At 51.3% G+C, this 12,440-nt stretch overlaps 1 protein-coding gene across 1 annotated transcript in view; it reads left to right on the top strand.

The window, feature by feature from the left end:
* The first annotated feature begins 516 nt into the window (after positions 1-516).
* CR1 (complement C3b/C4b receptor 1 (Knops blood group)) overlaps positions 517-12,440 on the top strand; it is a 67,386-nt gene continuing 55,462 nt past the window's right edge. Inside the window, 18 exon segments of the mRNA XM_050715262.1 lie at positions 517-613; positions 1,093-1,281; positions 1,792-1,891; positions 2,863-2,948; positions 3,299-3,511; positions 3,932-4,114; positions 4,922-5,110; positions 5,480-5,677; positions 5,906-6,088; positions 6,380-6,568; positions 6,820-6,999; positions 7,097-7,266; positions 7,463-7,610; positions 10,316-10,339; positions 10,425-10,601; positions 10,784-10,963; positions 11,436-11,618; positions 12,137-12,325. Of these exon segments, the coding sequence (XP_050571219.1) occupies positions 517-613; positions 1,093-1,281; positions 1,792-1,891; positions 2,863-2,948; positions 3,299-3,511; positions 3,932-4,114; positions 4,922-5,110; positions 5,480-5,677; positions 5,906-6,088; positions 6,380-6,568; positions 6,820-6,999; positions 7,097-7,266; positions 7,463-7,610; positions 10,316-10,339; positions 10,425-10,601; positions 10,784-10,963; positions 11,436-11,618; positions 12,137-12,325 (2,878 nt within the window).

Here is a 12,440-nt window from a genome sequence, read left to right as displayed (position 1 = left end):
TGAATTCAAATGACCCTGCAGGTATTAATTTGGCTGTTTGGCTGGGAAGAACTCCTTACTGGTTTTATAGTGTTCTTAAGTAAACCTGACAAGCTATGAAGTATTTGTTACAATCAAAGTGGAGCTTTTTTCTTTTTTCCTACCTTTAAAAAATTTTAATTAAAAGCTTCTCACACATGTGAACGAAGGACTAGGGGAGGAAAGCCTACAGGATGCTTAGCATCTACAACCAGTTTCCCTGTTCCTGTGCTGCCTCTCAGTCATGGGCCAGCGAGGAGCCTGCAGAGGGGCTGCTGCTGAACTGCTCGTCCCCTGCTGGGGCATCTGCAGCGCCTCATCCCCTCCTGTCCTATGGGCACTGCATGGAGATGGAGAACTGAGACCTGTCCCTACCAGCTGTGGTTACCCCAAGTGTAAACTCAACACTTTGTTCCCCCCTCTGCTATTTTTCACAGGTACTTGGCCTAGAAAAAGAATGTGGTAATGTCTGCAGGCTCTGCAGGCAGGGAGGCTGGGATGAGGATGATGCCAGCTCCAGGGGCAGGGAGGTCAAGGGGCCGTGCTGCTGTCCTCAGGCTGCTCCTCGCTGCTGCCCTCGTTGTGGCTGTGCAGGGTAAGTGAACGCAAGAGGGGAGCGAGTCCGTCGGATAAACTGAGCTCCGTCAGAGGGAAACTGTTTCCCAAGGTTCACAAAACCTTGATGCTCCTCATTTCCTCATTGCTGTGCATTTCAGGGATCTGGTCAGAATCCATCCTCCTTGGCCTTTTTTTCCTTTCCTGTGCAGAATGGCTGTAAAATTACTCTAGCTTAAAAAGGTGCACTGGTTTGGAGATAGGAAGCAGTTAGTCTGGACTTTGGCACCAGCCTTTGAAACGGCCAGATGAAGTGTGAGGAGCAAAGAACATACGGGGTGATGCTCCTTCCCTGTCCTTTGTGGCTGTCCCGAGTCACAGACTGCCTTCCTCCTCTTTGCCTCTAGCTTTAAGGGGTTTTAAGGCCACCAAAGCATCTTTACCTGGACCTTCAGAGAAAGGCAGACTCAAACTCTCATTTTTTTCCTCACATCTTTCTGATGGTATTTCTGCTGGTAGGTTCCTGCGATGCTCCGCCACGTATCCCATCCGCAGAACTGAAAGAGAGCTACCAGCACATCAGGACATTTTCCCGCTCTCAACGGGTGGAATACACCTGCCGTCCAGGTTATGTAAAAAATAGGGTCCGGACCAGCCTTGTTTGTGAAGAGGATGGTAGGTGGAAAGGATCGACCGACTTTTGCTCACGTGAGTACATTTTCAGTTGATTTTGATTCTGTGCAAGTGCTGTCAGCTCGCTGGGCTGGAGCAGCATCCCAGGGGCTGCATGGGGTGGCAGGAGCTGAGTGAGGGTGACAGCACCGGCGGTGCTCTGCTGAGCACCAGCAACAGCGGCAAGAGCTGAGATCTGTTGCCTTTGACCATTGACTCTGACTATATTCAAAAGCAGGTTCCTCTGCTCAGGCACTTAGTAACTCTTAGTTCAAAACGGGCTTTTCAAACTGTCAGTAAGAGAACCCTTTAGCTGTAAAGAAATGCCGTCATGCTTGGCAGAGGTCCTGCAACCTCCCTTAGGCTGCAGAGGCTGACTGCAGGTCATGATGCAAAGTCCTGACGGCATCGTGAATCATGCAACAATTTAGGGTAGGAGGGTCGTCCTTCCCCTTGTTAAATATTGGAGGCGTCTTCTGCTCTCCTGCTGGATTTTCCTGCTCCTTCAGGAACCAAAGCACTCACCCTGGTCCTGTTGTCCCTCAGCCAAGCCATGCAGCTACCCCGGAGACCTGGCCAATGGCAGACTTGTGGAAGTGGAGCAGTTCACCTTTGGCTCAATAGCCAACTACAGCTGCGACATGGGGTAAGCCAGCAGCGCTCAGGGCACAGGTCCTTGTGACCCCGAGGTGATGCCCAGTCCAATTTTCTGTACAATAGTGGCTGCAGAGCTAAAGCACAGGCTCTGCTATCAAGCCAGCTTGTCGTGATTGACTTACAACACGCTGCCTGGAAACTCCTCCGATTTGTGTTTAAGGACCCAAAAGGAGAGTCCAACACACGGCGCAGTTATGGTTCTTCATGCTCACTCTTAATTACAAGTCAGGTACCAGGAAAAAAGGCATTTGTACTCCCTGGTGATAGCTTGTGCTATCAGAAACCCTGTACTAGTGTAGGTAACTGCAGACTGTAATCAAAGTGTCTTCTAAACTTTCCTTTGAAAGCTTGAAGAATTTTTCTTAACCTCATACTTTGAGGCAGTTCTTCCCAAACTCCAGCTCTCCAGGGCCTTTCTAAACCCTTCCCAATGTTTCATTATCTTTCTGAAGGAAATACATCAGTACTGAAGTCAGAGCTCTACTGATAGTTACAGCCAGCTGATCAGTGTGCAGAGGGGAATCCTGATTTAAGAAAGTGTGCTTCTGAATCGGTCACACTGCTGTAGTTTTCCTGCAGCTGCTACCAACCATTCTGCTAGTTTGTTTGGGGCTGATGCCCAGTGAGACAGGGCCACCTCTGATCCTGCCTCTTTCACAACAAGGACAGGAGAGGAAAGAGTGAGACCTCCCAGGTGCAAATGTGATGAGCCATCATTAACTGCATCTTGATGTCACACATAATAAATAAAATAATGGACATTTTTCCCCTAGAAACCATGTAACATTATGCTTTGTCAAAAAAACAACATCACTGGAAAAAAAACAGCATTGATGGCAAATTTCTGATCAGCTTGGATTATATGGAAGCCAAAACAATCCTACTGTTGATGTTTTAGGTAAAATCAAAAAAATCAAAACTGAGCTTGACAAGTAATTCCCTCCCCTCTGTTTCACACAGGTACAGACTGATTGGAAATTCCCAAATCCGTTGCGTGCTTAAAAATGGGCAAGTTACGTGGGATGGAGACGTTCCCTTCTGTGAACGTGAGTCCCCCAGCTGAGCTGCTTTTTAAATGGTACTGGGGATGCAAGAAGAAGCAGTCGCTTTACCCCACGGAGGGCTTTGGTAATTCATGGCCTGGTGAAGCCTGGAAAAATAGTTTTTCTTGGTGTTTTTATTCCTATGTCATCCTGTGGAAAAGTCGAAGCAAGGCAGCTGCACGTAAGAGGGATTACCCCAAAGCCACCCAGTTGCGAGGCAGAGCCCTGCTGAGCAGGGGCTGGCACGTAGGGCGCCTGCCTTGAATTTCTGACCCCTCACTCATTTGTATTTCAACTCTCTTTTACCAGACCTTTGATTAAAAGGAGTCTTTCACCTTTTTTTTTTTTTTTAGCAATCCCATGTTCACCCCCTCCAAAAATAGAGAATGGAGAGCACAATGGAGGCGACGTTGCCATCTTCAGCTACGGATCCTCCGTCACCTATCGGTGCCGCTCTGCCGGCAGGGGGGAGAGAGCTTTCTCGATGGTGGGGGATCCCTCTATTTTCTGCACGACCATGGATAACCTGAACGGTGTCTGGAACAAGCCAGCCCCGGAGTGCAAAGGTGAGCAGCAAAGTGCCAGGCTGCTGCAGCCTGCAGGGGACCTGGTGCTGGGGACTTTGGGGTTGGACCCAATGATCTCTTGAGTCCCTTCCAACCCCTACAATTCTGTGATTCTGTGATTCTGTGGGACTTATTTGAGCTTTGGGAGGAAACAGAAGGCCTGCAAAGAATTCAGAAACCTGCTGTGGTACCTGCTGCCTTTCCTTTTTTCTTCTTGTGATGTGCCTTAATAAATGTGTAAAATTAAAGAAAAAATGCTGTAATATAGAATGAAGAGTTCAAAAATATCATGTCAGCCTGCTACCTGGTCCTGTCCATTTTCAGCCCTTTTCACAAATGTGTGCTATGAGAATGCTTTTAATAATCTCCCCTTTAAACATGACTGCCCGCTGGCTGAGCGGTGGCATTTCTCTGATGCAGTGGTGGGCTGCGAGCACCCCCGGGTCGAGAACGGGAAGCTGCTGAGCGGGTACAGGGCCGAGTACACGTACCGCGACACCGTCATGTTCGACTGCGAGTTCCGCTACACCCTGCAGGGCAGCGAGACCTCCACGTGCAGCGAGGCCGGGCACTGGGAGCCGCCGCTGCCACTCTGCCAGCGCAGTGAGTGCCCATCCTGCCAGGGGAGTGTGCAGTACTGACAGCGGTGCCTCCAAGCTTCAGGATTTCATTTTTCATAATTATTTTATTTCATTTCATTTAATTTCATTTCATTTCATTTCATTTCATTTCACTATATTTTATTTTACTGTATTTTACTTTATTTTACCATTTTATTTTATTTTATTTTACTATAGTTTATTATATTTTATTTTACTTTATTTTACTATTTTATTTTATTTTACTTTTTATTTTATTTTATTTTATTTTATTTTATTTTATTTTATTTTATATTTTTATTCCTTAGCAAATCTGTTGCACCACAGTGGCTTTTGATTTCCTCTTTCCTGGCAGCATGCTGGAGATGAGATAGGAATAGGATATAGGAATGTAGGTGTAGGAATTTACAACTTCGGGCCATAAAAGCTGAAGTCTTGTCCCGCTCAAGCTGGTGAGCATTTCTCAGTAGAATTCAAAGGGACTAAGCTGATCTTTCTATACTTAATAATTTTAAAGGTCATTGGCAGGTGAGGTCAGAGCCTCACACAGTATAAACTTTGTTAGAAATCGCACCTCATTATAACATAGTAGTGTAAATTGCTGTCTGGTCTGAAACTATTTGTACATTTTCATTTATTTCCATTGCATTCACTCTCCAGCATTACTGAACTCAGGCAATTGCCTTAAGTGGATCTCAGAAAGAACAACGTGAGCCCCTATTTTTCCCCAAATTCTCTTTTTCCGCATGCTGTTAAGGGCATCACTGGTTTATCGCTGGCAACGTCCTCAAATTGCTGATTTCACTCCTAGGCAGCTGCGATGACCCTCCCGATGTGTTTAGGGCTGTTAAAGCGAGACTCGCGGGCAATTTGTTTCCTGTTGATACTGTGGTTACCTACGAGTGTGAGACAGGCTACGAGTTCAGCCCCGGAGAAAACACGCGACACATTACGTGTCTGCCAGACCTGACCTGGACCAAGGTTCCCCATCCTTGTGACAGTGAGTGCACGTCCCTTCAGCTTCATTTCCCGTGTGATTGGACAAAGCTGTTCCCAAATAAATAATCTGCATGCAACCTGCTTCATTTACCGCCACGTCTAAGGCATGGGCTGGCTTGGTGCTGCCCCACAAGCAGCTGCCGGGGCCCCCAGGAGAGGAGGAGGAACGTGTGCCCAGCAAAGCTCCTGAGGGGCCTGCCTTGCCCGTTTTTGTGGGAGGATGTGTGTGCCCAGAAAATAAAAGTTCCTCTAGGAGAGTCAGGAAATGGCCATCCATTTGTCTTACAGAGCCTTCTGCTTCCGATGAATCTGCTCTCATCCGGTTATCTTTGCCATGATTTGTCTCTTGCTAATATTTGGCATTTCTCAGAAATTAGGTGCCCGGATCCAGTTGTCAGGAACGCAATGCGTGTAAATGAGTGGTACAAAAGAGGCAAGTACGCGTATGGAGACAGCGTCGAGATTGTGTGTAACGAAGGCTATACTGTCAAGGATTATGGCAGCAAAGTTGCGCTTCGGTGCACAAACAAAGGCACGTGGGAACCGGCAGTAACAGAGTGCACAGCAGGTAGGCAGCGCTGGTGAGGCATGTTGGCTGGGTGACTGCTTATTTCTGACTTCAGCAAAGGTTTGGGTCACTCTGTACAGTGCCCCTGTCTGCTACCAGCACTGGAAAAATGTGTGCAGAAACCTACAAGCGGCCTTGGATGATGATAGCTGTCTTTTCCATGGAAAGCCTCTTCACTGGAGTTCTTCCTGAAAATATATGAAATCCTTTATTTTCTTCTGTTTCTAGAACCTCGTTGCCCACGGCCCGTTATTGATCATGGGCAAGAGGTGTATAAGAGCAAAAATGACTACAGCGCCGGGACCCGCCTGAGGGTGGTGTGTGATGAAGGCTACGTCCTCAGAGGCGATGAGCAGATCGAGTGCAAGGCTGATGAGAACTGGGCTCCCTCGGTGCCGTTTTGTGACAAAGGTACGTGCAAGGCAGCAGCATCACCAAGGAGAATCGTGGGTGCCTTCCCCCGGGAGGGGCCACGGGGTGGGTGCTGAGCACGGGGGGAGCAGGGTGGCGGTGGAAGGGGCTGCGCTGGGGCCTGATCCAGCAAGAAGCTGGGCAGCAACCCTACATGTGTTTTCGTTCTTACAAGCATGAAGTTGACTCCTGTACTAACTTCTGAGAAGTGATTTTGGTTCTCACCTGAATGCAACGATCACGCATTATTTTTACTTTATTTATTTTGTATCAATTCCCATTGTTTCATAGTCTGTGACCCCCCTCCCCAAATCACCAGCGGGCAGCACAGGAGCTCGAGATCAGGGGTCTTCCCCTACGGCTCGGAGGTGACGTACAGCTGTGCCGCGGGTCTGTCCCTCATCGGGGACGAGTCCATCTACTGCACCTCCACCGACGGGGTGAACCTGGTGTGGAGCGGCCCTGCCCCGGAGTGCAGGGGTGAGTCGCTTCCCCATGGGGTCACACCGGGACCTGGGTGCGCAGGGGGGTTCAGAGCAGGGGTGTCAGCAGCTCCTGCTTCCCCTGCAGGCTGCGGTGTGAGCTCGGTGCCTGCCTCGGGGCTGGCGTGGAGAGAGGAGACGCCAGTTCTCCTGCGCTGGGTGCCCCAAAGCGCTCAGGGAGAGTCCCGCTTTGTGTCCCGGGGCAGGGCTGCACCCGGCCTGACGCAGCCATGCGCACTCTGCCCGCAGTGGTTCGCTGCCCCGGGCCTGCCGTTGAGCACGGAAGGATGTCTCCGCTGAGACACACATTCCCCTACGGGGTGACCTTGAAGTTCTCCTGTGATGAAGGCTTCACGCTGCAGGGCGATGCTGAGACCCGGTGCATGGCTGACGGCACCTGGCAGCCGCCGCTGCCCTCCTGCGTCCCAGGTGGGTCCGGCCCCGGCACTGCACATCCACCGCCCTGGAGCTGGCAGGGCATTCTCTCCTTCTGTTGCATCATTTTTGCCACCTGTTTTCCTTCCAGTTCAATGCCCCTTGCCAGTGAAAGAAGGGGATATAGAGTTTCACTACTTTAAGACTATGTTCAAGGTGAATGACATCCTGTACAGCTCCTGCGAGCATGATGGCTATCGCTTAAAAAATGTACCAAGCACCTGCTCAGCTGATGGCACGTGGATACCACCAGCCAAATGTGTGAGTACCACTTTCTGCCCAGGCTCTGCATTTTGCCCCATTCATAGCCTGGAACAGCACTGGTCTGACTTCATGACTGTGCCTTGTTACCATAGGGCTGGCACGGTGGGGGGGCTGCATTAAGAGGGGGATGCGTCCTGCGTAGGTCCTGTCGTGTAGCCTCACGCCCTCTGTCTTTGTCTTGGTTCTTTTAAAGAAAACGCTTCACACATGCCAGAAGATTCTTCAAATCAGGGAAACTTTCCTGTGCGGCGTTCCTCTGACAGAACTGAAAACTTTGCTGGAGGTGCAGAAGCTGTACCTGGAGATCCAGAAGCTGGAGGAGGATCTGAGAATCAGAAGAAGCAGCTGACTACAGCGGCTGCTTGGTTTCATGAGAACCGCCTCCTTTGCGTGATGAATAATATGCTGACTGAGGATTTTGTATGACCTTGTAATTCATGCTAATACTTAAGTAGCCAGAAAAAAAAGTCGGTGAAGGAATAGATTTTTTTTTTTTTTTAGAAAAGGAGTCAGAAAGTCTTTTGGCTCATTCTGCTACAGCTCACTGGGTTAGGTTTGTACATCACTTCATACTTTAAAGCTTTACTTTTAGATATGTTTGTTAGCCTCTGTTCACATACATTATGTGCATCGCTGTGAACAAGCATTTAACTGCCTAATTAGCTGCAGCCTTCAGAGCTGATACAATGAGGAAATCTTCAAAGCCTGTTTTCTAGCACAATAAGAATGCCGTGTTTTCTTCCCAAGCAGGACAGTTCTGACGGAGCAGAAGTGCCACTTGCTGCTTCTTTGTGTGTCCCCCCTTGCACCAAGAGCAGTTGTTGGAAATAATTTCAGCTGCTTCTTTCTTTACAGTTTAATTTCTGCAATGTCCAGCAAAGGGGAAGTGCTCCACTGGATCTTGTGATCGGAGCAGTATTCCTTCACTGCCAGATTAAAATAAAGCTGCAGTTCTAATGACAACTGCGTCTTGTTTTCAATAACTCTGTCCTCTCTGTGCTAAAGCAAGGGCACGTTCTGTACTCTCTGCTTGCTCAGACACAGTTTTGCTGTTCCCCAAGCACAGGGCTGCCTGGAACAGGGTGTGTGAGGCCATCGGCTGCCTGTCCCACTGCCCCTCCTGGGTCCAGGTGAAAAGGCAAAGGGAACACACAGCCCTGCCCTGTGTGCCCATCAGCGTCTCCTTCTGCTCCAGAAACGAGGCCAGCATGGTGCGGAGCAGCTCTAGCCATAAAATAGCTTTATTCCCCGTTGTCCCCACCGGGGAAGAAGGCAGAGCAGTATTCCTTCCCTTACTACAGCCTCGCTGGAGGATGCAGGGTGGGCAGCCCTCACCCCGAGCAGGACAGAAGCACCAGCGTGCTGCCGTCGGCGTGGCTGCCTGGCCTGGCCCCGACTTCCTACAGCTGCTTCCCCTTCCCCGGGGCTCCTCGCCTTCCCCCGGCACAGTCGGCGCTCGCCCAGCAGCTCCCGCACCATGCGGGCGCTTCACAGCTGGATGGGGCCGCTGCTGGCAGCGGCGGTGCTCGTGCTGCAGCCCACTGGGAGTCTCGGTGAGTGTTGCACCCCTGCCCACTTCCCTTGCTTCCGTGGCTCAGCTTTGCTTATCAGTCAAATGGGGAATAATCAGGCCAGGAAAGTTCAGCAGGAGACCTTCCTATGGCTGGAGGCACTGCTGATTTCTTTCTGATGTTCTTGCAAAGCTGCCCTGAGCCCAGTGGGTCCTGCTAACTGTGCATTTCTCCACTCAGTTGCGCCTCTGGATGCTTACAAACAGCCACCCAAAATTCCCAAATGCTTTCCCATAGTCTGGATCCGCCCAGCCTGCACTGTTGAGAAGTAAGGCAGCTCAGGGGCTGTGAGCTTGTCTCCGGGATAGCCCAGGGCCAGGTCCTTTGCTGAGCTTCTCACGGGCTGAAGCTCAGGACTTTATTGCAGTGAGTGCATCAGCCTGGGACTCACTTATCTGTGTGGTAGCCGAGAAGTTGTTCCCAGGGTCAGAGGATGTCCTGATGCTTTGAGGCTTGAGATAAGGATGGTGGTAAGTCAGGGAGACTCAAGAAGCGGTAATAGTTTGTATCATTTAATTACAAGGGTCATAGTTTGTAGTTTGAGCGGTGTCAGGAGCGAGGCTGATGCGTAAGCACAGAGGTAGCCTGCAGACATCCTGAAGGCAGCTGGCCCCTTGTTGTCGTGCATCCTGCGGGCTGGCAGCAGGGCATGAGAAGTGGAGGTTTGCTCGCTAATGACCCTCAGAAGAGGAATAACTCACGGTTTCTGTCTGGAAGTTGACATTTGCTTTAAAAAGAGGCTTTATAGGAAACTGCTCTGCTGTGCTAAGTGTTCCCTGCTGCCTCCTCAGCCTTGTGCAGCTGCTGCCCCCAGCTGAGCGCTGCTTTACACCTGTTTTCTTTAACTCGTGGTAATTCTCAGAAGCCCCTTGTCCCAGCCAAACGTTACCACTGGGGTGCAGATACCTAAGCTGAGACCTGGGGAAGACACAAGCAGATATGGAGACTCTCCGCTGAGTGCAATCCTGGGTAGGGTATCAAGGGCAGGTATGCTGGTGCCGCTGTCCCAGCGTGTGAACCAGGTTTGTTTCTAACAGAGCAGTCCTGCGGCTTGGTGACCTGCTGGCCTTTATCATAAGGCATAAGGAACCCCAGTTATATCCACCTTTAGCTTTGCCCCCCGCTATTACGGTCTGTGACCAGCCCCAGCATGTTTCTTGTGGCAGGTACAGTAGCCGAAGAAGTTTTTTGTTTGGGCATCAGTGATGGACACATGGGCTGGAGGCTAAGTGTTGTTTTTGAGCCTCTCGTTTACCTTAAAGCTGGAGGCAGGGCGCCAGCACAGCGGGGTCGCCCACCCAGGGCGTGCAGTGCGGTCGTACCCCAAGCTGCCAGAGCAAGCAGTGTTAGGAATGGGCAGAAACAGCCATCAGTTGTCTGTGAGTGATGGAAGGGCTACACCTCTGCAGTCCTGGTGATGATGGCTTCTCAGGCATGCTTATTAACCCTTAATCTCTCTGCCTCAATTCCTGCAGTTGTTAAACTGATCAGTTTACCAGGTGGGGGTGCAGTGACCACGGGTCACCGCAGCTGCGATCAGTAAAAAACACCCCTGCAAAGTCCGTGTTGTCCACTGCTCTGCAGAGCTGCAGTGTCCGGTCCCATTTATTGCACATGGACGGCTGAGACCCGTGCAGAACTTCACCTCCGGCAGCGCGGCCATGGTCGAGTGCGACGCTGGCTACGTCCCCGCGGGCACCGGCACCGTGCGGTGCCTGTCCAGTGGCAGGTGGCAGCCGCGGGTGCCCGCCTGCGTCCCAGGTACACGCAGGTTCCTCTTCTCCCTAGTTCATCTCCTACGTGTCGTTTCATGAGTTTATTTTGCTAAAAATGTGTTGGGGTGGGCTGGGTCCTGCCAGAGGCAGGGCTCAGCCCTATCCCTGGCGGGTCCGGGAGAGCCCCGGTGGCTCTGAGTGTCCTCCCGGTCCCTGCCCCGGCACCAGGTCGCTGCCCTTCGCCTCCTGCTCTCAGCTACGCCGACCGAAGCCCTCAGCGCGAGTTCCTGGTCGGTTCGACCGTCACCTACTTCTGCAGAAACGGGTACACTTTGATCCCCGAAGTATCTCCGACAATTACTTGTCTCAAAAATTTCACCTGGTCCGCAATCCCAACGCTTTGCCAGAGTAAGTGCCCCGGTTTCTTTGCCTTGCCAACAAAGCAGCCGTTTAATGGTGGGGAAATACCATCATTTTCTAAACACCCACCAGCAGTGCAGTGCCACAAGGCTCAGTGCTATATAGCAGTGTTTTGGCTCTCAGTGATAATAATTTTGCCATTCAAAGGGTGGCATGGATGAAAAGAAATATCTGAATCTCATTCTAATCATTTAGTCTTTCAAACAATGATGCATCCAGTAACGTTGTTCCTCCAGTGCCATCTCTAGCTAATCACGGGGTTCAGACCGCTCTGCCTTCCAAGAGAAATGGCTGTTATCCCGTTATTGCAGTCCCTGAGTGTGCCAGGGCTGGCTGGGGACGTCTGGCAGGGTCCCTGGGTTAGCGAGCCACCACCATGGGAAACACCCCGGTGTGGATGTGTCCGGCAAGCACTGTCTGACCCCATCCCTGGAACCTTTCTGATGCCGGTGTTCCTCAGTGGTGCAGTGTCCGAACCCCGCCATCAGCCACGGGCAGGAGATCAACGTGAAGGATGCCAAGTACACCTTCGGGCGCCAGGCAGCGTTTCAGTGTGACCCTGGCTACGTGCTGTGGGGCAGCCAGAGGGCTCACTGCGGGTCTGACGGGACGTGGAGCCCCCCCATTCCGTTCTGCGATAAGGGTGAGTCCGAGCAGCAGCTGCTTGGGGGGAGCTGGGAACTGCATTTCCATAGCACGGGGGAAGAGCAGTTAGAAAAATCACATAAACCTGGCGTCTCCGGTCGGAGAAGGCTGTGTTAGAAGGGGTCCAAGTCACAGCATTAAATGGTTTTAATGTATTCGCTTTCTAATCAAGGTGTTGAGTAACGAGCCTGCAGCCATTTTCTTAGAGGACTGTTTAAGGGGTTTATAATGCTGGCAAATCCCTGACCCAGTTTATGAGCAGGATTGTTTATAACGAGATCCAAGGGGAGGGAGACCCACAATGTGGTGTGGGGTTGGCGGGTGAGGGTGCACGGCTGCTCCCTCTATGAGCACCAGCAGAGCTGGGGATGAACCTGGCAAGAAGCTGGGAGACTTTGAGCAGAGCCTGGCCAAGCATAATACAGAGAACTGGCTTCTCCTGGTACTGCCAGCACTTCTCCATCTGGAGACAGACTCAAAAACATCTTAACTTTTCTTTTCTCCTCTCTCTTGTAGTCTGTGACCCCCCTCCCCAAATCACCAGCGGGCAGCACACGGCCTCGAGATCAGACCTCTTCCGCTACGGCTACGAAGTGAAGTACAGCTGTGCCGCGGGTCTGTCCCTCATCGGGGACGAGTCCATCTACTGCACCTCCACCGACGGGGTGAACCTGGTGTGGAGCGGCCCTGCCCCGGAGTGCAGGGGTGAGTCGCTTCCCCATGGGGTCACACCAGGACCTGGGTGCGCAGGGGGGTTCAGAGCAGGGGTGTCAGCAGCTCCTGCTTCCCCTGCAGGCTGCGGTGTGAGCTCGGTGCCTGC

This window comes from Cygnus atratus, chromosome 24 (assembly GCF_013377495.2).
Source record: "Cygnus atratus isolate AKBS03 ecotype Queensland, Australia chromosome 24, CAtr_DNAZoo_HiC_assembly, whole genome shotgun sequence".
Classification (NCBI taxonomy): domain Eukaryota; kingdom Metazoa; phylum Chordata; class Aves; order Anseriformes; family Anatidae; genus Cygnus; species Cygnus atratus.
This window is presented reverse-complemented; position numbering and strand designations above follow the sequence as displayed.